The sequence below is a fragment of the Lucilia cuprina genome, chromosome 5, assembly GCF_022045245.1.
Source record: "Lucilia cuprina isolate Lc7/37 chromosome 5, ASM2204524v1, whole genome shotgun sequence".
Lineage (NCBI taxonomy): Eukaryota > Metazoa > Arthropoda > Insecta > Diptera > Calliphoridae > Lucilia > Lucilia cuprina.
Window position 1 is genome coordinate 20,095,755 of NC_060953.1, and position 26,036 is coordinate 20,121,790.

The window sequence follows — 26,036 nt, forward strand, 5'->3', positions numbered from 1 at the left end:
TTGTCTTTTATTTATCATTCTTCTACAAACTACATTTGCTTGGAGTGTCTGGCTGAGAGTTGCTAACATTTTCTCATCTTCCATCCACTTCTACAGTCCAAGTTAACAACATTGTTGTTAATTTGGTACCAGGCGTATACATTTCTTTTTCCCTCTGTGTATATGTATGTAAGTTATATATGCACATCAGCATAATCCCATTATACACTACCCTCTAAAGATGTGTTCGGTATAAAAATGGAAGTTATTTTACATAAAAAATTGCAGAATTTTTGGAACCATCACATGCTTAACTTTATGCAAAAAATTTCCTAACTACTTTTTTCGTAATATATACGAAAATTTCGTGTATAATACGAAATATTGTTTAATCAACCCCTTTTCTAATTTTACGAAAGTACGAAAACCTGTCGTAATATCTTTTTTCGTATATATTAAGAAACTTTGTTTTCTTGTACAAAAATAATTTCGTTAAGGCATGTAATATTTAACGAAAGTAACGAATTTTTTCGTAACAAAAATATTTAGTAATATACAGGAATTATTTTTGATTTTACAAACAAATTATTTTGTTACGATTTTTTTTGTTATTTTCGTAATTTTAAGGGAGTTAAATTCAACGTAATTTTTAATTTACGGCTGCCTAATTTTCTGTAAAATTTAATTTAAAAAACATAAAAAATTTGTTTTTTTTTTAATTCGCAATCTTTTTCTAAATTTACAATAATTATTTTAAAAGAACTAAAATATTTGTCTTAAAAAAAATCGTAAAATGAACAAATTTTTTTTCTAAAATTATATAAAATTATTTTGTATTTTACTAATATATTTCGTACAATTTCGTATATATTACAAAAGAATTTCGTGGTGCGAAACCACGAAGCATTTCGTACAATGTACAACATTTTTCGTGTATATTAGGCATGGATTATTTTCAGTGTATGTATAGTGCACACATTATTTAATTTGATACTTTTACATTTTACATAGTAAAGGTTTTTGTTAATTCTTACTTAATTTTCAAATTGTTTATTTTTTGATTCCTATTGTGCCACCAATATTCATGTTGAATAAACTAATGTCCACTTATCTAAAGATATAGAAAACCATGTGTCCAGTAATAAACATTTGCTGATAAATTCATGTCACGAATATCTACATATGTATATAAATATAAGAAACGTTTAATTATTAATTGATAAATATTTATAAACACGTGAGAGTTAAGTTGCTTTATTTATTCCCTTTGGTAAAATTTGTTGAAAGTACATAGTTTTTGTTTTTCATTTCATAAATAACCTTAACGGACAAATATGTATGTACATATATATGTATGTATTTCTGGTTTTAAGAGGCAGAAGAATGACTCTTATGCTTCAATTAAATGTACTCTTTATCAAATGATTATCAAAAACAAATTTGTTGTAATTGTAATAATTATTCAAATTCAGCGCATTAAATACATACCATACGATTTATTTCAAAAAATTATTAAAATACACAGTAAGAAATTTCATTTTAGTAATTTTTTAACTTGTTGCTTAAAGATAAAAAAATTTTATTATCTGAATTCAACGAGCTTCATTTATAAGGAAATGCAAGTAAAAAATTATAGTTTGAAGGAATTAAATATTTATAGAGTGATGCTTTTTGATGTTATGTACATTTTTTGGCCCACAAAAACTTTTTTGATGCGCCACAGTTTTACATTAAAGTATTAAGAAAACTTGCAAATGGTGATAATTTTTACGAATTTTAAGCATCATCTATGATGTGCCATAACAAAATATATTTAGATAAAACTGACGTCTTCGTAGCATACCATTGTGTTTGTCATTATCTTCATGTCTATTCATTAAATGTTTGTATGAGTCAATGTTTGATATATCAAATCGCAAAAATAACAAAAAAAAATTTGCAAAATTTTTAAAAAGTTCATAAAATTATTGCATTCAAATATTTTTGCATGCTCCTCTGATTTTATATTTCACATTAACAATAATTAAAATTATTTTCTTTATAAGTGCGAATGTGCCGCGCCAAAAACTGACAATTTTCCTTCTTTTGTGGCTGTCGTTCCGATTTCCTATTCGGGGCACATTTACGAGATATATACCATACTGTCTATACGTAAAGTGATATTAAACGGGTAAGTTTGTAAAGAATTTATCTCTTAAGTGTCTTTAGTTAGCACTTGAAGAAAAGTGTCCAGTTTAAAGCTATGGAATTTCCTACATGAAATTCTTAAAAAGGCTGTTTCTCAGGACACTCTAGTATACATATATGTATAAGTTTGTCATTCCGATTGTAATTTCTACAATATAATTTAATACCCTATAAAGTGTACATATTTTGGATCCTTATATAAAAAATTTTCTGATCCCAGATAACTTCAGGATCCAAATCTCCAAGAATTTTGTCAGACATGCTTTCAAGTAGTTTGCTATTTAAAGTCAGCCAAATCCTTCCAAAAATAACGAAGATATAAGTAAAAAAAAGTTGAAAAAACAACAACATATGCTTATTGAAAAAGCGGTGCGATTGTATGTTGTTTTAAACTTTAAACAAACAAATTTACTGATGCGTGTTTTTTTTTTTTTGCTTATTTTGTTGGTTTTTTGTGTAGTTTATTTCGTATGGAGTTAGTAGTGGTTGTTTTACGTTTTTTTATTGCTAAAGTAACGGTAGAATTGGAATATATGAAATAAATTAAAATGTTTAACTACTTAACTTATTTTAAATACACTATAGTGAAGGGTATATAGGATTCGGCAAATTATAATAATGAAGTCTTACTTGTTAAAAGAAGCGTTTTATTTTATATTTTTTAGTTTTAGGTATATTTTTCATCTTTATCATGCATCCGTATGAGTAATATTGATGAATTATATTAAGTATACGTATATTAAAAAATATTAACTTCAAATATTAAACACGTTTCTTATTGATTTACATTTTTTAATTTCGAATACAACAATTTTAATATAATTTTTCAAACAACTAAAAGTATTTATAAAATATCTCTATGTTTATAATAACACTATAACTTGTATTAAGGGTATTGTGCTTGTGTTAATTACATTAAAGTATTAAATTTTATGTTCTATATTGTACAATTTGTATCTGAACCATGTGAAATAAGGAACCATGTGAATAAGGAAAATTCAAATTTATAATTCAAACATGGCTTAAAATAAGTCATTTAAAATATATATTTATTAAATATAATGTACTTTAATTGAAATTAAAAAAACAGTTCATAATACATAGTAAATTTATAACAGCTTTTAAATAATTCCAAAACTTAATACTTTAATTCAATGCAAGTCAACCTACTATATCCATTTTCAATTTATTTCATACTCAGACAATATTAAATAATTATATCATTATTTCATTTAAAGCTTTTAGGCATTTCATTAACTCATTAGCAATTTAACCATGAAGTTAATTAATAATCTTTGATTGAGAAATACAACGAATGTACTTTAAAGTGATGAAAGTAAGCAGCTGATGTTATAATTAAAAATATAATGTAAAAAATAATTACAAATCGACGTTGTAAAAATCCTATAAATTGATTTGGTTGTTTTTGTTTATCCTCTCATTGTATATCGTTGTATAAAGTAAAAAAATAAAAATAATGCGTGATAAAAGATCATTATTATTTATTATCTGATATACATATATGTATAATAAATATACAAGCATTAATACAAATATATAGACACCTAAATACATATTTATGTACAAAAGCATACATATATAAATTAATGTATTAAAATTATTAAATATTTAAATGATTACATTTTCTTACTGTTGAATAATTATGAATCCAAGTACATTGTACAATATAGTTTCTCGTACAATATATTAAAAAATCGGGATTTAAGTTGCCATAGTTTAATTTATGGGTGAATCGGTTTCGGAAATTTTTCGGCCAATATTTTTAAACCTTACAAACATTTGTTTAAACCGATATTATTATTGGTTTAAAAATGGAAAACTCTTCTTGGACATACGAAATCTTTAAAATTGGTATTATGAAAAAATTTTGATTTTTTTTTAAACTTTCACTTTTATATTAATATGTAGTATTTCATTTAATTCTAGGCTAAAAAGAATAAAAAAATTGTTCTCCTAAAATTCAAATTTTATTATAATTCTTAAAACAAATGTGCTATGATGAGATTGAAAAATATATAGAACAGCAAATAAACACACCTTAAATTTTAAATTTAACTTTTGGTAAGTCAAACAAACAACAGCAGCAACCGTCATAACAGCAAAGGTAACAAGAACAATATCATGTTTTTATGATTTTACATTTTGTGTAATACGCTTTAATAACAAAAACAACATTATAGGTGTTACAATTTAATGTATTTTTGTTTTATCTGATGTTAACAACGGCGGCCTATTAAACATTTTATGCATTTAAATGTTTAACATATCATTAACTCTCTTCTTCTTTTTTCCTGTTTTTCGCTCTCTTCCTCAAGTAAGCTGTACGTGTAAATGGTTTTTCACATTATAAATGTGGAAGTGTATGTATGTGTATGAATAAACAAATATCCGTTCAAAATACAAATTGAACATCCTTTTTGTAAAAGTGTTGCATGTGTCGTTGTTAATGTTTGTGTTTAATAAATTTTAAGCTGATATACCCTCTTCGCTCCTCAAAATGATATCCACACTTGGATTTTTACAACAACTTAATTAAATGTAATTAAGTGATTTATATTGAATTGAATATTAATAAAGTCAGAAATGTGTTGTGTCGATGCCAAAGTATCTTTATTCCAGAAAATAAAAAACACTAATTAAATATTAAAGGCAAAAATTAAATAAATGCTCGTTAAAAGTTTGGTTGTACTAAATTTGTACATATCAAGCGACACATTAAAACCCATTAATCAATTACAATATTCATAAATAATTACTCGACTATAATTACAAAAAAAGTAATAAATATAAATTGTGCTGCAGTTATTAAAATTTAAAAAAAAAAACAGTGGTCAAAAAGAGAATGATAAAAACAATAATAAATATTATTATTAAGAAGGATAATTTAAAACCTTAAAATTATTTAACAAACTAAATTGTCGAAGGTAAGTTTTAATATTGTTTCACTTGTCATTATTTTTTCTTTTTGTTTTAAAAACAAAAGCTTTGAACTGTATTTTATACGATTAACATAATTGTTGTTGGGTAATTGGTTGGTTGCGGTAGAATTTAATGAAATCGATTTAGAATAGTGCTAATGAATGATTCAGTAATATTTCGATTGAATAAAGTAGCAGTTATTGCAATATATTTAACTTGTTGACAAAGAAATAGTATTTAATATAATTACATGTAAACAATCAATATTAGTATATAAAAGATTCAAATGTTTTTCATGATTTTTTTTTTTCTTTTCAAAACCGATAACAAAAGTTTAAATTATTAAAACTGTTATATTTTTGTTTGTTTTTTCTCATGTAAAATTCTTTTTAATGCTTTCAGAGAAGTTATTAACTGTTAACTGAGGTGTGTAGCATGACAATAAATATCCGACAATTGTTTGGAGATATTTTGTTTTTGTTGGCAACATATATTAAGACAATCGTGTAAAATTTTCATTTTATACCATTCCATATTTTTAGATAATTGATTTTTAATAGATTTTTATTAATATGCCCGATTACATTGTTATATCTGACAATCATCTTACCAGAGTTTAAGTATGCCCATTTATTCTATTGACATTATGGGCGTATGAGTAACATAATTCAAGGGTAATAAGAATAAGTACATAACTCCAAAATATTTTTACCGATTGCAAAAACATTCGCCTGAGGGTTATAATTACATTAGGTAATTCATTAATAAGTTAAAAAATTGAACCCGGTAGCAGGCAAGTAATATTGAAGCAATGTTGGACTTTTGGACTGAATAAATAGTTTTTTTTCTGTTCGACGAGGTTACAAATGTGTTTAATCGACTTTTCCTGGCTCTACGATTGTTTTTGTTTTTATTAGTCTTTCAGCTTACTCACTGCCCCATTAATAAGTAATTTATACTACTTTTTGGTTTTAATAAATACTAGGGTATTCAATTATTCGGGTTTTTGACTTATTCGGTTTATTCGACAAATAATTATTTGAGGTTTTACTTTAGCCGGCTAATAATCGTATAATTAAAAATCATTCGGTTATTCGAATAAAAGGAAACTAAATGTTATTATTGCTATTAACAATAATTTTCTTCATATACACCCTGTAATAATTTTGAAAAAAGCATTCACACATGGAAAAGTTTATAAGCATGTGAAAATTGCGTACTCCGATTTTTATATTCTTATTACAAAAGGATTTCAAAGTTTAAAGGACTATAAACGAATATTTAAAATGTTTATATGTATTTTTTAATGCTAATATTGGTCATCAAATAAAAGTTGTTTTTACCTGTCTCACTTAGAGAAAAACGAAAAAGAAATTAAATTTAAAAAGGTTTCATTTTCGACTCAAAAACTTTTAACTACTTTTTTGTGACAAATTTTCTTTAAGGTTTTCAATTTTTTCTTGATGATCTTGACGATTTGAAATAAATTATAGTATTTCGAAGCAGGGGAACTCAGCTTCATTTTAAATTAATATTAATACCAACTTTTTAATATAAATTTAGAATTCCATCTTTTGAAATTGGATGTCTTTTAAACTTTAAAGTCCTTTTACAGGAGCATAAGAGCTGATTATGAAAAATTTATTGCACAGAGTTAATACTAATTGTCCACAGTTTCCTGTACGCAAAGATTTTTTCATGTTTGAAAATAACTTTTGCACGGTTTATAAACAAAAATATTATTTTCACTTCAATTCTTTGTTTAGTTTTTTATCAAATACTAGAAATTATTCCCAAAAAAAACTGGTTATAAAAATAAAAGCGATATAATTATTTCCATGATTTCTTTTCAAAAGTCATCAAAAATTTTTTTATTATAGAAAAATGATTAAGAAATTAAGAAAAGACGAAAATTTATTATAAAAATATTAAATTTTGTAATAAATACATAGTAATTTTACTGCTAAATAGTGAGTCTTTCTTAATCGGTTAATTGATAGAAATTATTCGGTTTATTCGTTATTTGAAATTTGACAATTTTCATTTATTCGAACGATTAATCGTAAAAAATTAATCGATTAACCGAACGACGATTAATCGTTTCAATACCACAAGCGTTAAATAAATGCTTTAGATAATTGGACTCTAGATAATTGGCTACAAAACCCATTCAAAAAAATTAAATAATGTCATTGATAATGACCACACATTACTATGTAATGTATTAAATAACTACATTATCTAGATTACTCATTACTAAAAGTCAAGATTTTTTGCTGGGAAATAATAAAATATAAGAAAAAAAATGTAAATTGGATAAAAATATAATAAACTAATTTTTTGGAAGATAAACTTGTTTGCATTAAATTTCAACACTATAATGTTATTTTTAAGTAATTTTTTAATATCGAATGTAAAAAGGTTATATTAACATATATATATGTCTGCATTACTTGATATATGAATTTCTAATTCCAATAATCTAATTGAAAACAATAAAATTTAATTTGTGGAAACTTAAGTTCATTGTGTGGAAAAATGAAAAACCATACCTAATATGTATGTTCATTAAAAATGCACAGATGCAAATATAAAATATGTTTGCTAAAATGCCAAATTTTAATTAAAATTCTAACACGAATGAAATTTACAAAAAAAAAACAAACTCAACAAATATACTAGATGCTAACGTCAGACATGTTTATAGAAAACACGAGATTGGCAACTTTACTATTTAGTCTTCATTTATAATATAAACCATTAAACACAATAAAAGTAATTCTGGGGGTAAAATACTCAATTTGTTTTCAAAATAATGAAAAAGGAAATATTTAAATATTAATTTGCACACATGATATTTGCATGTATTTATAAAAATACAATAAAGATCCTTTTTACACATACATATACATTTATATGTATACATATGAAATATTTTGATAATTTAATCCGGCTTTAGGTCAAAATCAATAATACAAAATTTGAATTATCTATATTTACAATATATAAAACTCAAAAAAAGTATGTTTAGAAAATTCAAAAAATACTTATTCTTTATTACTTTAACCATAAGCTGGATTATTACAACAATAAAAAATTCTATGTTGAATAATATTTATTTTTTGAAGATGTTAGTTTAAGTCTTTAAACTTATATGGTTCCAATGGATAAAATGAGCTTATAAATAAACATATTGCGAAAAGTATATATACATATGTAATAAAACTGACTTTATCTATGTTCTATATTATACAAACTCATTTTGTATGAAGAGCGGATGTGATTTTGTTACCCCAAACAAAATATTTCTTGTTTGTTTTGATGATGTTTACCAATACATATTTGGACTACTACTAATGACCATTTGTGAGCTGGAAACTTTTAAAGTCAATTCAAACAATATGAAATTGAAATTAAACATGAAAAATCGTGTAATTATTCCTTATAAAATACAACCTAAATAAAACTTAAAGATTATTCATAAAAAAATATATCCTAGATCCTTATAGATATTGAAGCTTATTAAGCTTTGCCCATCCTTGTTTCTGTCTTTATTGCAATAGCAATATTAGGGAAATTCCTAAACAACCTTTGAAAATAATTATTATCAAAAACACCAATTTTTGTTATTTTATAGGAAAACACAATGGAACACAATAACAAATTAGACTTTGTGGAATAATTAAAAAGTTCAGAATGACTTCCCCTCGATGGAAACGAACAAAAAATTTATTTGCTGTATAAAATATTCTGAAGATATACAATTTTAAATAGTATTAGGCAATTCAAACTAAACGCGTAAAATAGGATAATTAATAAGGTATGAAATATGATTATTTCAGAAGAGAAAACAAAAAAGCTAATCTAAACTAAATGAACTAAACGGGTAATTATGTGTTTTTGTTTTGAGCTGTTGTAAGCACAATTATTATAAAATTCTACCAAAACATGTTGGTTCCTATTAAACTTGTTTATGACGAATGTCATTGTATACGAGCTTTTTTAAGATAGTTATCTGCGTTATAGTAATTTTCTGATGGGGAATTCTTATTTTGACTAGGTAAAATACTGTACTGATATTGCCCATTTTCAATACCACTCAAACTACATCATATACAAATATTTGTGTAATTATGGCTCATCCCGTTTGGCCTCTATCGTGTTTTCAACAGACAGACTTATGGATATAACTATATCGTCTTAGAATCTAATAAGAACCCAGACTATATGTATATGCTTTTGTGTGCTAAGATCAATATTTCGTTGTATTACAAACGGAATAACAAAAAAAATTGACCACTCCATCTTTTTTGATGGTGCGTATAATAATGCATATATATACATACATATGTATATGTTTTTTATAAATTTTTTTGAAAGGTGACCAAGTATGACATAAGGGTTGACCGGTAGTAGGACGTTTTCACCGTTTAGTTTTGTTTTTAATATAAAGGGTATTTTATTTTTTAGAAATATTTGTTAATCTGATAGGAACACAGAAAAAATTATCGGTAGTTTATTTTCAATAAAAATGTTTTAATTTTCTTTATTTTTTATTTAAACAATTTTTTATTTGTCTTAATTATCTCGTTTTTTGAAACTGTTTGAAACTTAAGTGTAAAATTTTGATTAAATTTTTAATTAATACAATTAATTTTTTAATTGATCGAAAAAAAATTTTCTGGCCTTCTTTTCTATTTTAGATTTATTTTTAATATTTTATTTTGAATTTTTGTTCTAGCAATATTTATAATTCTTATATAGTCAATAAAATTTTAGGCATATAATATTCAAGTTTCTTGACAATTTATGAAACACTTTGTATGTTAAATTGTGACAGTAAAGTGATAATTTTTGTAAACGCTTAACGCATTGTTAAAGGTTTAGTATTCCTTTAACGTTGTATGTAATCGATTAATAATTTGATTGTTTTAATCACCTTCTTAATTTGTTTTTAAAAAATTCTCTATCAAATAGTTTAATTTATTTGATTAATAAATTAATAACAAATCAATTTTATATTTATTAAATATTTAATTTATACAATTAAATGATTTAATCAATTTTAAATCTTGTCTCAATTATTGATATTAATTGTTCTGATTAATTTGTTATTTGGAAAAAATATATATTTTTATTTTTTTACAAATTTGGTAATTGATATCATCATTTTGGTTATAGGTGCAAAACTTGTTTAATACAATTATTTTGATAATTAAAACTCATTTTCAGTTTTTTCTGTGAACTTTATTTAAATTTTCCATTTTTCTCTTTGTATTGACAGCATAACTAATTAGTCAAGTAATTACACATATATTTATGAACATTAGATGAGCCCAAAAACTATCGATTTTTGATTGGTCTTACTTTGTTCATTAGTGCCTTAAATTACCTCTTAATTTCAATCCATTTGGAGAACGGGAACCCGTGGCATAAATTGATTAAAAATTATAAAATTGGGTAAATAAATCAAACAAAATTCATAATATTTGGGCACCTCTAATTGACACATAAATTTTTGTAGATGGCGATAGTTCAAATACAATTTTATTACTCATATGCATGTAAACCTAAAATCTGCAGTACGGGGTGCCTATTCCTTACTTGTCATATTTGTTTACCTTAACATCTTTTAGGAGGATGCCAATAACTAAGGACAGTATAAAAAGAAGAAGTTCAAAGTTATTTCTCTCTAAATAAGTTATATAAAATAACTATTATTTTATTCAATATCAAAATATAAAAATTTTCGTTAACCTTGTAATAAGACATATGTACATATTTAGGTAGAATACAGTCAAAATTTAATACATTGACTCAACAAAAAACTGCTGGGAAGTAATAAATCTATATATTTGATGTAGTTTTCTCATTTATCATAATTTATTTTTTAAGGTCAATACCGTCAATAGCATACCTTGAAATTAAGATTAAAAATATTGATGTGTTTGGTTCATTGTTTTATGTGGTTTTTGGTTTTAAGTATAAATCATTGATATTAAGTATTCTTTGTAATAAATAAAAAAATTACAAAAAAAAATTCAACAGAAATAATGTTATATAACTATATATGTATTTAATTTTTTTGTTTGATTTAATTTTGTACAAGAATAGGGTACTAGGATTTTGACATGTGTCATCCATTAAGAAATGTATTTATTAATGTTGACTTTTGTTTCTTTTATTGTAGAAAATACAAAACTCAAAACTTGATAATAAAAGTATATAATTACGATGTCTTTTCACAACTTCTACATAAATAAATAATTTATCACATAAAGCAGTAACCAAAAATAAATGAAAGCTCAAAAATAAAAATTAATGACACAAAGGGTTTCACATACAAACTGCGAGTTAACATATATTACAATAAAGACGCTCGAGACCACTCCAAATATACCGAGAGACTTTATTGAATTCTCAATCTCTCTCCCCCGGGAGCATGTTACCTTGATTAAAATCCATACTTGGTGTTATTGCAATCTTGGAAAAAGATGTGTTACCGCTAGTCTGCCGGGACTATAAACTGGTGATATTTCACTCCTCGAACATTCCGTGGTATGTTTTGAAATAGGATTGAACCACTAGTCCCCGCAGTACTATGTCCTGGCTTGTCAGGTGGTTGAGGTTGAGTTGAGAACAGTATGAATATATTTCGTCACTCCTCACAGAGGAGTGATTGCGGGACTAAGTGTTGGAAATAAGTTGGTCTTAATTGTATAACGTAATACAGGATGAATGTAGGGTATGTTCGGAGTAAACTCTGTTCATACCAGATTTACCACAGTGTGTTCTTGCACGCAGAGAAAACCATGGTTCGACATGGTTACTATAACAATGTAACAATATATTGCTATCAAAAACACATACATGTTGTTTTAATTTGATTTAAACAATATTTTAGTTACTGTAATCATTTTAATGTTCATGACAATTATAAATTTCAGTATGATTCACTGAAACTTAATTATTTTTCAAAAACTAAATAATGGTAACAATGAATTCGTATTATGTTATTTACAACAATTTGAACTTACAAATAACCATTGTATGTTATGTTGTTATATGCTATATAACCATAGTATTAATGTTATATGTATGTCTGCTGCTACAAAAACAAACCAACCTTAACCAAACACCTCACACAGATTGTTGTGTGTGTAGTTTTACGAGACGATAAAATGATTTGAAATAATTCTCGTTATTTATACTCATTATATGTATTTTACTTTGAATAAAATAATGTAGTTATGTTTTTGTGGGCAAATACAAATTTTTGAACTCTGTCATGTTTTATATACATATATATTTTTACTTATTTAGAAACTCTAATTTTACTGATTCTGTAATCAAAATAAATTTTATTTTGGTACATATTTTTTAACGAAATTATAATCACATAATGAAGCCATGTTTAACAAACAATATTATTGTAAATAAAAGATATTATGATGAAATATTTGAACTGTATTTTATCATAATATGATATTTTAAAATTGTTACAATAACCATAACATATTAAGAATGTAATCATAATTTTAACCATAATATGTTGTTGTTAGAACATGATTACCACTACCAAGTTTTTTCTATGCGTGTGTGAGTAAGAACAAAGACTCGGCTTATTTGATGGATCTGTACTTCGGTCTACACGTTACGTCTCTAGATGATGTTGCCAAGTTAACAGAGGCATCCCATCTACGTGGTAGTAAACGAAAGTGATGTTTTTGCATCGGCCTAGTTCGCATAGAAGCTCATGCACATTTAAAAAATTTAAAAAAATAATAAGTTTTTAATACGAAATTTAAAGTCCTCCAAAACCTTAATATTTGTTAAGGTTTACATTTTATCAATGTTGAAAGATTTTAATTTAAAGCAAATGAAACTTATCACACTATTTATTTTATTCCCTATATCATTTGGGTTTATCAAACATTGACTTGCATGTGTAAACTGTCGGTAATAGAATTTAAATTCAGATAAATTAATTTGCGTGATTGTGGTCATGTGTTTCAAACTACATGTTTTGTATATATGTATTTTATATATATACAAAATATATGTATATATATGTATTATCTTATGAAAGTTATTGCTTCAAATTTCTGGAATTACAATAAAAGTAAAAAAGTAAATTAGTTTTGGTTTATTCATAAACGATAGTTGTAGAAAAAACATAAATCAAACAGGAATTTTGGGAACAAAACAACAAATTAATTATTTTTATATCTTCATCAAAAAAATGTAACACATATTGATTTTGTCATTCTGTTTGTATTACATAAAATTTTGGTTGTCGAAAGTAGCAAAATATATGTTTTACTGGCAATATGGAACATAAGGAAAGAGCTAGAAATATTATTTATCTATTAATAAGGTTTAGTATTTAGAATAGAAAAAATCGCTCCTTTCTGAAAATGTATACGTTATGTATACATTTTCATAACGTATACATAACTGGTTTGGAAATACTTACCAAAAACATATCAAAACTTCTGTGTTTTTTTACAATTTATCCAAGCCTATATAAAAGGTCCTTTTCCGAAAATCACTCTGACGCGACGTATACATAATTCGATGGTACATATATTCGATGAAGCCGAATATAACACTTTTACATCTTTTGTTTAACATGAAAAACCATTCTTTCAAAAAAGGAAATCATTTGTTATTCCGTTGCTAAAATTGTTTCTTGAGCATGCATGAGTACATGCTTAAATGTAATTAATTAAGCATTCGAAAAAGTACCCTTACAAGATTCTTAATTACTTATGTATGTGTAACTTAAACTTTATAAGAAATTAATATTATGTATTTTTGTTCATAGATAACAAATTAAGCAATACATATATGTACACATACACACATTTTACCTCACCATAGATACGCTAAGAAAAAATAAAGACCATTAGGAAATTGGTCTTTTTTGAACATTCAAACGTAAGAGTTCCAAATTTTGTAACTGTAACTGTAACCGAAAATTTTTGATTCAAATGAACTACCCAGCAAAAACTCGGTAATGGGTTGTACTTCCATAACCACTTACAGAAGTACTTTATTTTCGGGTGATTTACGAAATTTTGTATTAATTCATAATAAAATAATTTTGTTTTATTGTTTTTTATTATTAAAATAGATTTTCTACAATCACAAATGTATTATAAACTAAAATTACAAAATATTTTTTTCTTTGGATTTTCAAATTTTTCTTTTCATTTGTCAAAAATTTATGTAAATTTTTATTCACTTCATATCTATCAAACATTTATTTTCAAGCAAATTGTTACCGATTGGGACACGCTATTACAAACAGAAAGTAAATTAAAAAATATTTTTATAATATTCTTACAAATATTATAAGTTTTGGAGCATTTTCGCATTTAGTTTAGCCTTGTCCGTCTGTCTATTGAAAGCACTCCCCAGTAATTGTTAGGACATTAAAAACGGCCCACAATTTTACCTAACTCCCATACAGCTGGCAATGGAATAAAAATAAAATAATGTGAAGGTAGTCCCTATTTGTAATGACTTCTATAAGTCCCTATTTTTAAGCGAACGTAGAAGTACTTGCCTGCAAAAACATCACCATGTTAAAATAATAACTTAAAATGCTAATGAAGAAGTAGTGAAAAGCAGCTTTTTTAGCTTTTTGACTCATTACTTTTCAATGTAAGTTTTTTTCTGGGTCCTTATTTGTAAGCGAGTGTGCAAGTACTTGCCTTCAATGACATTACCGTGTTAAAATAATGTATTAAAAAGTGGTTTTATTAGCATTTCAACTCATTACTTTTCAATATAAGTTTTTCCTGGATATGTATACTTATTTAATATGTAGGAAATAACTGGTAGAGGGTATTACTGAATCGCTAAAGCTGAAAATACTTAGCACTCCAACTTGTTTTAATTTAAAAATAGTTGCAAATATTATCCACTTGTTCGTATGCTAAAATTTGCAAAACAAGCTGGAATAAGCTTAAAAATATTTGTATTTTAATATCCATTATTAACATCATCTTTCGTGGACAAACAGCAAAAAAACGGAAACAGCATTTGGGGTTTATATAAAATAACTGCAGGCATTTTAAATTTAAAAAATCTGACATGGAATCAATTATTTTAAAATGTTTTAACATACATATAATAAGAGTTTTTGAACTCAATATACATACATATATATCTTCACTGTTTTGTTTATAGATACTTTGTTATTCATAGAAAATTTGATATTTTTCAAAATGCTTTGTTTACACAAATTTCAATTATGTATAAATCTAATAATAAAATTAGTTTAAAAACAGAAAAGGCAATAAATTATAAGCTTTGGAATGTGACATGAAGTAATTGTAATATTTCTACATAAGAAATCTCACACATTATTTTACTATCAAGGAACTCTTACACAAGTGTTTCTAATGGATACATAAAGTGGCATCAGGAAACATGTATCAATAAATTTCAATTAATATTGGAAATGTATCAACCGAATACGTACTTTTCGAATCGTAATAAAGGAAACATAAAATTGAATAATTACATTTTTAATGAGTTTCTAACAAACTTTTTAATTAAGAGTTTGCTGAAAGCATTTTATTCATTGTTATTTTATATGTTTGAATTTCATATACGACAGAAAATTATACTATACAAAGTGATATTAATTTCAAAATATGTTATTAGGACTTTAAATATAGATTAATTTATTCCTATAGATTTATGTAAATAATAATAAGTAATAATAACGAAATCCAAGCAACAAATGTTATTTTATTAATCTTTTTTAAAAAAGTATTAAACATAACAGATACTGCATTGTGTATTCATATTACATATTTGTCCCCGATGTTATCAAACCTCATTTTTAATTTATTTTTTATTATTGATAAGTAAAAATGTAAAATCAGTAAAATAACTTTGTAGAATATGAAAAAATGCAAAATGATATACCATCAACAAACTATTCTATTAAAAATACTATAGAATTTTTTATTAATAATCCTTTGGAATAAGGATACCTTTATTAATATGGCATACAATTTAAAATGGCCAGCATTTTATAACCAAATATAACTTTGCAGCTGTATTTAAATATATATTTTTATGTGTGTATGTATCAGAACGAAACAATTTTTTATATATTGTTTTTCAAAATCTCAAATTTTCATCAATATTATATGAATTTTTTATTGCTTTTGTTTTATTAATTTTATATTCTAACAATATTTTTGGTAAAATGTTTTGTACACAGAGAAAATAGTTTCGTTATGATAACCGAATTTATTTCCAATCGAATTCAGTCGGTTCTCACAACTATTACAAAATTCGATTGTAATTATTGTAACATTTTTATACCCACCATCAAAAAAGATGGGGGTATATTAATTTTGTCATTGCGTGTGTAACACATCGAAATATTGCTCTAAGACCCCATAAAGCATATACCGGCGGATAGAGAGGCAGAAAAAAAATAACCACTACACACACACTATTGGCATTTTTTCATTGAAATTGCACTGAAAAAAATATTTCGTTATTTTTAATTTTGAAGATTAAATTGCATTACTGTAAAATGCGAATATTTATAAACAATGTGTAATCAATGTACTTAAGAATGATAATTTCTTCACATAGAAACAACATTTCTAATTAAAATGTACAAAAAAAGTATGAAACTTATTTACTTTCATTGTTATGTATTCTAGAAAATTATTTAGAGTGTACGTTGTTTTTATAAATTATGCTCTTGCTTTTGCAAGTTGTTTTTGTTTTTTCAAGTTGTGTTTGCAATTTCTTTAACAAAGCGACATCAACCTGCTTTGTTGAATGCTGTCAAGCAACTAAATAAAATATTTGTATTTTTGATGCTCTTGTTTAGAGGTTCGTATGCGATCGTGTTGTGTACATGTAATTTGCCGAAAATCTTCGTTGTCAGAACAATACTAGCGCCGACGTCTGCCATAAAGTATACATATTCAGTGACCTCTGGGTGGGTATAAAAAATTCGGCATAGCCGAATATGTTAACGCTATGTTTATGTGTCAGGGATTTTGCTTTTGATCCTGTACAACATGTCCAAAGAATACTACCTTTTCACACCTTTCCGCAACTGTAAATTAACTATTAAAAATAACACAAAATATAACATAAGATATAAAATAGATTAAACATTACCTTTTTATCCGATCTTTCCGCATTAATTAATACTCAAATGTAATTATTTTTTATACTTTAGTGGGGAGGTTATATTGGGTTTTGCGAATGTTTGTAACGCACAATAATATTGGTCCTGTACCTGTACGAAGCCTATTGAAAATAGTAAACAACGGTCCATTATTTCACCTAGGCCCCATACAACTGAACCCGCCAAATAGGGCACTTTAGTTCATAATTCCGTTTAATATACTCGTACCTCTACAAAAAGCTGCAAAACTAAGTTCTGTACTAGCCTTGATGACCCTGATGAACGTTATAGATTATTATTAGAGCCTCATTTGACCCTAGCCCCTATAAAAAGCCCCATCAAAATTTTACATAAAAAATAAATGGCTTATGTATATCTAAGGCAAATAACTCAAAAACAACTTTGGAGGTTTAATGTAATCCCTAATCTTTCACCTAAAGATTAACCCTTAACCGTTCACTTTTAAACAATTTTATCAATTAACTAGCTATACCCAGCGTGCTTCGCTACCCTCATCGTAATGGAATAAAATAAATATCATTATTGTAAATGTATATATATATCTGCAATATCAAAAATTCCCCTTTTAGAGAACTCTTTAAGTTTGATTTTATGATTCTAGTCTCAATATTACAGAAAATTTAAAAAAAAACAGTTAAAGAACGAAAAAGTACCAGACAGTGCCTTTTTATACATTTTCATTAAATGAGGATGACGCATGTTTAATTTTCAACCAGAAACCAAAAAAATCACATAAAGATTTTTATACAATTAGGAAGCTACATGTCCAATTTAATGTTTTTAGGTTCAATATTATAGAATATTCGAAAAGTATTAGTAAAAGAACAAAAAAGTACCAGAGTATGCTTTTTCAATTTTCGTTCAATTGGGATACTGCGTGTTTAATTTTATGATTATTTATTCAATATTTTAGAAAGCTCTAAAAGTACCAGTACCAGTGAAGTACGAAAAAGTACCAAAGGACCTATTTTATTTAATTTCATGTTCCTAAGTTCAATATTATAGAAAATTCAAAAAGTACCAGAAAATATTCCAGTTAAAATTTTCATTCACTCAAGTCCCTGATTGCTTTTATAAATTCTAATTAACTCCGGGCTCCACATGCTTAATTTCATGTTTCTAGGATCAATATTATAAAAAACACAAAAAGTACCTTTTAAAGAACGGAAAAGTACCAAAAAGTCCCCTTTTATAGGTCCTCACTTAATCCGGGCTCTACATGCTTAATATCACGTTTCTAGGTTCAATATTATACAAAATCCAAAAAGTACCTTTTGAAGAACGAAAAGGTTTCAAAAAGTCCCCTTTTATATGTTCTCACTTAATCCAGGCTCTACATACTTAATTTCATGTTTCTAGGTTCAATATTATAAAAAATTCAAAAAGTACCTTTTGATGAACGAAAAGTCCCCTTTTATAGATTTTAATTTATTCCGGGCTCTACATGCTTAATTTCATGTTTCTAGGTTCAATATTATAGAAAACTCAAGAAAATACCTGTGTAGAATGAAAAAAGTACCGAAAAGTCTCTTTATTATCACATCATCAGACGTATATCATCCGGTTCTTGTTTAACGAATTTTTTCTCTTTTTGTCGGATGGTGTAATATTCAAGTTTCTTGACAGTTTATGAAACACTTTATATGTTCAATTGTGACAATAAAATAATATTTTTTGTAAACGCTGAACGCATTGTTAAAGGTCGGGTATTCCTTTAACGTTGTGTGTAATCGATTAATAATTTGATTGTTTGAATCACCTTTTTAATTGATTGATAAAAAATCAAATTTATATTTATAAATTATTTAATTTATATTTAATTTATACAATCAATGAATTAATCAATGTTAAATCTTGTCTCAATTATTGACAATAATTGTTCAGATTGATTCGTTATTTAAAAAATATATCATCATCATTTTGGTTATAGGTGCAAAACTTGCTTGATATAATTATTTTGATAATTGAAATTTTTATTTTGTTTCTGTGATCGGCTCAAAATCATTTTCTGAGTCGTTTTAGCTATGTACACCCATCTGTCTATCCGTTCGTCCATGTAAACTTTGTAATCAAACTGCAGGTCGCAATTTTGAAGATATTTCAATTAAATTTGTTACATGATACCTAGCCCCATACAACTAATATACTCGTATCTCGACAAAAAGCTGCAAAACCAAGTTCTATACTAGCCTTGATGTCCCGTTATAACTATAGGGCCTCATTTGACCCTAGGACTTATAAAAAGCCCTTTTGGATTGGTGCTACTTTCGAATTGGTGATAAATGTTATTCATTTGAAAATACGTCGTTTAATTTTTGCTGGTTTATACTCCTAGAAAAAGAATTACTTAAAATAGTAATGAGTTAATGAGTTTGTTAGCATTTAAATACTATATGACATTTGAAGCAAGTTAATAGAGGATTTAAAGAAGCACTTGCAATTTCGCTTATAAACAAGTTATTGAGTAAGTTGTTTTGTTTTTAAATTGTAAGCGACAATACGAACCAGGTACTTAGGCTTGTTAGTAAAAATGTTTCACTTACAGTATCACTGCTTAGCTATTTCATTTCGCATCAAATTATGGTTTTCATATACAAATTTAAAACGCAGTCAAATTAAATGTACAGATAAAATGACAAATTAGAAATAAAAGAACTTCTATATAAGATGAAAATGAAGCCATAAATTCATGGTAATGCACATGGTAAGTAGTTGTCATTAAAAAGCAAGTGGTTATGGAAGTAAAATCTAATTGGTATGTACAAATATGTTCAAAATTTTAGCATTTTATGTATTTTTCAATGAAATCTCATATATAAATGAAATCTCATGCATCAGTATTTTTACATTGATTTTTTGGAGGGTAAATAAAAAATTCTTATGAAATAGTTAAAAAGCACAAAATTATAATAACCTAATGAGGGTTATTATAGTGGTAGTTTAGTTTTGTAGTTACACATGTATGTATGTACAAATTTATGTATAGTTTCCATATACATAAATTTGTATACATATATTTACAAATTTTAAATAGCGCCATTAACCTTCTAATATCCCTTAATAGATATTTACGAGAGGTATTTTTTATTTAAAAAATTAATAAATATAATATATTAAGAAACATAATTTTTAACAACATGCAACTAGCATTGATTTTTTGCTATCTGTTTTGCTTCATGTATGTACATACATACATATTTATGTAAGTGGAAATCCAAATGTGGATTATTACCTTTTCTTGTAAAGACATGAATTAACATACATATATACATATGAATGTATGTATATATCGTCAGTTGATGACGATGACTAATTTTTTGTTACGCCCTTTTGTATTTCATGTCGATAAAATCGGAGTTTTTGAAAAATAAAGTGGGCCATTTTCAAAAGTCGACTTTAAATTTTTGTTACGCATTTTTGCATTTCAGGTGACGATATGTAAGTATATACAAAAGTAAGTGATTTATATATTCTACCAGCTTTGTTTATTCACTTTATATCGAAGGAGTGAAACTCCAATGATACAACATTTTCATAAGTATTTTCCGCCTTTACAATCTATTATTTTAGTAAGTCTATCGATTTACTGTACATATATTATTATGCATACATATGTATGTGAGTTTATTTGTTTATGTATTATTTTCATATATTCAGCGGAAAACTAAAAGAAATCTCATTGTTTTGTTGGGGTAACTAAACATCTATAATATTAATATAAGTTTATTGATAAATATGTCTTTGGGGTTAATGTACACAATATACAAATATACAATTTCCTTCTTTGCAATAAAATATTTATAAGTTTTTTAATGTACATTTTCTTATTAAAATAAAATTAATTTTGTCAAAAATTAATTAAATTACTTAATGATATTTGAAGCATAGATGCGAATAAGGGCGTAAAGACCACTTTCGCTAAATCGCTTACAAGTTTCTTCTGGCTTATTTACATCTATCCCTGAAAAGTTAAATTGAAAAATCCAAATTATGCCCACATATTTAGTTTTAATAGTACATTATTTTTTATTTAATGTAAAAAATGTCGGAATCATTAAGTATTTATACACCACTACAGAATCATTATTTATTATTAATTGCATGAAATTTATATATATTTATATATATTTAAAAAGTTTATCAAAATTACATAATTTCAAAGTTTTATGATGTTTTTATGCTCTCCTATATAATTTCACAAATGGTTTATACGCCCTAATTTGGCTCCATGCTTTATTTACTGACAGTTTTATTTAAATTTAATTATAAATACGTATACTGGTCGTTTTGCTTAAGGCTTCAATTTATATTTTTTTTGCTTGTATAAATTTTTAATAAAAATAAAAAAATAATTTATTTAAAATGTTTTAAACGTTAAAATGTTAAACGTTTGTGCTATTTTTCAGTAATTATGTTATGTTATGAATGTTTCAAATACATTTTTGTTCAAAAATTCTTAAAGAATTAATGAATATACATATATCCATTATTCGATTTATTATTTAAAATTTTGATTTTAACGTCGATGAATTTTTATAACGGAACTTTCATCAATAACTTTCTATGGACTCGCAAATAATAATCGCAGCATCCTTGATCATTATTAAGCAACAATTTTTAATTATATTATTTTACTTAATTATAGGCAAAGACAGCCTTTTTCCCGAAATCATTCAACATCACATCGCAGGTACGGTAAAGCTATGAAGGGTATTCAACTCATTATTTCTGTGTTTAATCCTAATTTCCTAATACCTATATATATAAAATTCTAACGTTACTGACTGACAGATTCATCATCCCACAGCCTAAATGGTTGAAGTTTAAGAGCTGAAATTTGGACAGGAGATTGGTCTCACACCGAATAGATCTACTAAGACGGGATTTTGGAAATTCGAATGTTTACAGGGTAAAGGATAAAAACGGGTAAATTCGGTAATTTCATATTTCCTAAACTAGACAAGATACAAAAGCAGTTAAAAGCTTATCGTCGTTCACTTACAAAATAAGAGGACAGGTGTCTGGTACTTTTTTCAAATTCGGCCCCTTTAGGGAAAAAATGCATTTGGTACTTTTTTGCACCCCATGTATCATACAAAAAATATTTTTGACTTATTCATAACTTAACAAAAAAATAAAAATACGTATTTTTGGTACTTTTTGGTTCTTCAAAAGTTACGTTTTGAAATAATTTGGAACCTAGAAACATAAAATTAAGCATGTATGGCCCGGATTAAGAGTGATCCGATAAAAGGGGTTTTTTGGTACTTTTAGGTTCTTCAAAAGGTACTATTGGAAATTTCTGTATGGCCCGGATTAAATGAGAACCTTAAATAGAGAACATTTTGGTACTTTTCGTTCTTCAAAAGGTACGTTTTGAAATGTCTATAATATTGAACCTAGAAGCATGAAATTAAATATGTAGAGCCCGGATTACGTGAGAACCCATAAAAGGGCAGCTTTTGGTACTTTATCGTTCTTCAAAAAGTATTTTTTGAAATTTCTGTAATACTAAACATAGAAGCATAAAATTAAGTATGTAGAGTCCGGATTACATGAGAACCTATAAAAGCGGACTTTTTGGTACTTTATCGATCTTCAAAAGGTACTTTTTGAAATTTCTATAATACAGAACCTAGAAACATAAAATTAAGCATGTATGGCCCGTATTAAGTAAGAACCCATAATAGGAGACTTGAAATTTGGAACATTGGTAGATCTTTTTTCGGAGGGTGTTATATGCTATATCGTTTTTCAAAACTTGGAATAGGAGGGCGTAAAATGGGTGAAAAGTAGTAGTAGTACTTTTTAGCATAAATACCAATTATTGTCTTTACTAAACTCAAAATATATTCCATTAAGCTTTTTAAAATTTCAGAAATATAAATTAGCATAGTACTGTTGCGAAAGTTGGACCAAAAGGGGACATAAAAAGGGATTCTGTATATCCTAAAGACACTAAATTTTAAATATTATAAAAGCGGTTACTTTTGAGCATAAACACCAATTATTTTCTTTACTTAAATATAACTAACATATATTCCATTAAATATTGTTCCAAAAAAAATTTATAAGAAATTTCTTCATAAGGAGACTTTAAGAATTTTGAATGAATAAATATGTATAATGTTATGAAACCACTTAAAACCCGGCAACGCCGGGTATAAAAATCTAGTTTTTATATATATATATATAATATATATATATATATATATATAATATATATATATATAATATATATATATATATAATATATATATATATATATATATATATATATATATATAATATAATATATATATATATATATATATATATATATATATATATATATATATATATATATATATATATATATATACATATGTTAACATATATCCTTTATTTTATCCAGTATAGAATACTTTATTTAATTTTTTAAAATCCATTTAACAAAATTTTTTAAAGTTTAAAAATTGAGTTTTGGAGATGCTGTTAAAATAATGGACCCCTTTTGACCACAGACTAAACCGAGTAAACGTTATCCAATTTGAACAAAAATTTTATGGTGGGTATATTAAATTCGGTATGGTATAATAATACACTTCCACTTGTTAATTATCATGGTTAAATATTATTCATAACTAAGGTAAAATTAGTTAAATCATGAAATAATAGGGTTATAGAATATACATAAATCTCAAAATATACAAAAATATTAAAGCGTAGTTGTTTTTTCCTAAATGTACATACATATATTACGTATGCGTTAAGGGATTATTTTGCAAATATTTTTCTATCTTATTCGATACAGAAAACATTATTTCTTGATTACAGTGTATTTGTGTAAAGCCAATAAGTTTGTTTATGGATGTAATAAAAAGTGACCTCAATTTTGAATCTTATAAAATATTACATATTTTATCATAAGAGGAAGTAAGCAAGTAACATGTATGTATGTGAACACTTAAATATGTATTGTACCGGAAATATATATACATATATATAAATACAAAAATATTTACAAAATTTTAGACTTCCGCACATGTTGGCAATAACACCAAGTTTATTAATGTTAGAAATGTATCGACTTCATATGTGTTTATTGAAAAAAAAAAAAAAAAAAAAATGCTCATACATATGTATGATCAATACGATTTATGTACTTATATTATATATGTATACATATCGGGGATTATTTCATGTTTATTGAGCAAACTTTTTAAACTGATGTCTCCCGATCAGTATAAAATTTACAGCAATATTAGTCCTATTAAATAGTAGTTTAGACTCAATTCAATAAGATCGGCCAAGAACTTTCTGAGTTACTGAGTTTTTTTGGTTTGCAAAATTATTATTTTTTTAATTTTAACAGTGTGACCAGGTCTCAAAAGCTTTTGCTGCTAGATTCTATCCAAAATAGTGCTAAAATTATTAAATTTTTAATTCTCTGTATAACAAGTAATAAACCCTATGTTATCCTATCAGTTGTCGGTATAACATGTGATTCAGTTTGTATAAAAGTGCACAAAGTAAAATTCCCCTAATATGTACAGTAAATCGCCAAGTAAAGTTTTTTACCCACTTTTTTGGTGTTAAATAGGAAAACCGTGAAAAAAACTTTAAAATACAAATTTTGGTGCATTTGTTGTTGCACTATATTACAGAATTTTCTTAGAATTCCATTTAATTTCGTAGGATTTTTTTATTGTTAAAAAGGACACGTATTAAGTATTTTTTTTTTTGCAATATTCATCATATCATTGCGTTGCAACAAAGAAGTTATTTGCATTACTTAATAAATGTTTAAAGGAAAGTAACGAGTCAATTCCAATGTAAAAAAAAATAATTCAGTTTTTAGAATAAGTATAAATCAGTGAAATACAATTATGAAATGTTATCAATATCATTATAAAATATAAAATAAAGTAATTGAAATAAATTAAAGAATTATCAGAAAAAACGCACTGAGTGGTCTTTCAAAATCTTTAACTATCATAGGGAAGCGTTAATTTAGATATTTACAAAAAGAGGTGGTTATCATCATCAAGGTCCACAAAAGGAATATTATTCAACTAATACATACCCTTATGTATATTTAGAATCCAAACAATGAATAACTATCCAGATTCAAATACGCCTATTGTATTTTATACATAAAATAAAGCGTTCGAAATATGAGATAAAAAATCTAAAATCCAGATTTTGCATGTAATACTTCTTCTGTGGTATACGGTGATGTCCCCATACTTAGACAGGATGGTGTTGGCTTTATCGAATAAGAATCAATATTATACAATTACTTATAAATAAAATTCACATATGTAGTACTCCTCAAAAAACGGAGTTTCCCTAATGTAGTTTTTGTTAACAATACAAAATGATCAAAAATCTCAGATTATTTTGTTATAATATATAGTTTTATTATTCACTAAACATTTTTTCTAGGTCTAAATCCATTCACTTTCTAGTATATTATGTATCCAATTAATTATTATTTTCGAAATAAAATCAAAGAAACATTAGATTTTATGTTAAGTCAAATATTGATGAATTCTTATAGATAAATAGGGCAATAAGTGTTTTGAGTGTTCTTCTTGCCTTTGTTACAATCGGACGTGTTGTTCATTATGTCGGAAGTAACTAAGATTATTTGCGCTAAATGTTTTATTTATATTGATAATGATCCTATAAGATGTATTATTTGCCATCGAATTTTTCATAATGATTGTGTGAATATAAATGATTTAAA

General features: G+C 25.7%; 2 protein-coding genes across 3 annotated transcripts in view; both read left to right on the forward strand.

The window, feature by feature from the left end:
* Positions 1-26,036, forward strand: part of LOC124420038 — a 92,330-nt gene that overhangs the window by 4,447 nt on the left and 61,847 nt on the right. The window contains exon 2 of the mRNA XM_046951565.1: positions 2,025-2,149. Within this exon, the coding sequence (XP_046807521.1) occupies positions 2,025-2,149 (125 nt within the window). The remainder of the gene's footprint in view (positions 1-2,024; positions 2,150-26,036) is intronic.
* LOC111675866 (tyramine/octopamine receptor) overlaps positions 5,087-26,036 on the forward strand; it is a 182,781-nt gene continuing 161,831 nt past the window's right edge. For both annotated transcript variants that reach the window (XM_046952292.1, XM_046952289.1), the window contains exon 1: positions 5,087-5,111. The gene's annotated coding sequence lies outside the window, so the exon portion shown is untranslated. The remainder of the gene's footprint in view (positions 5,112-26,036) is intronic.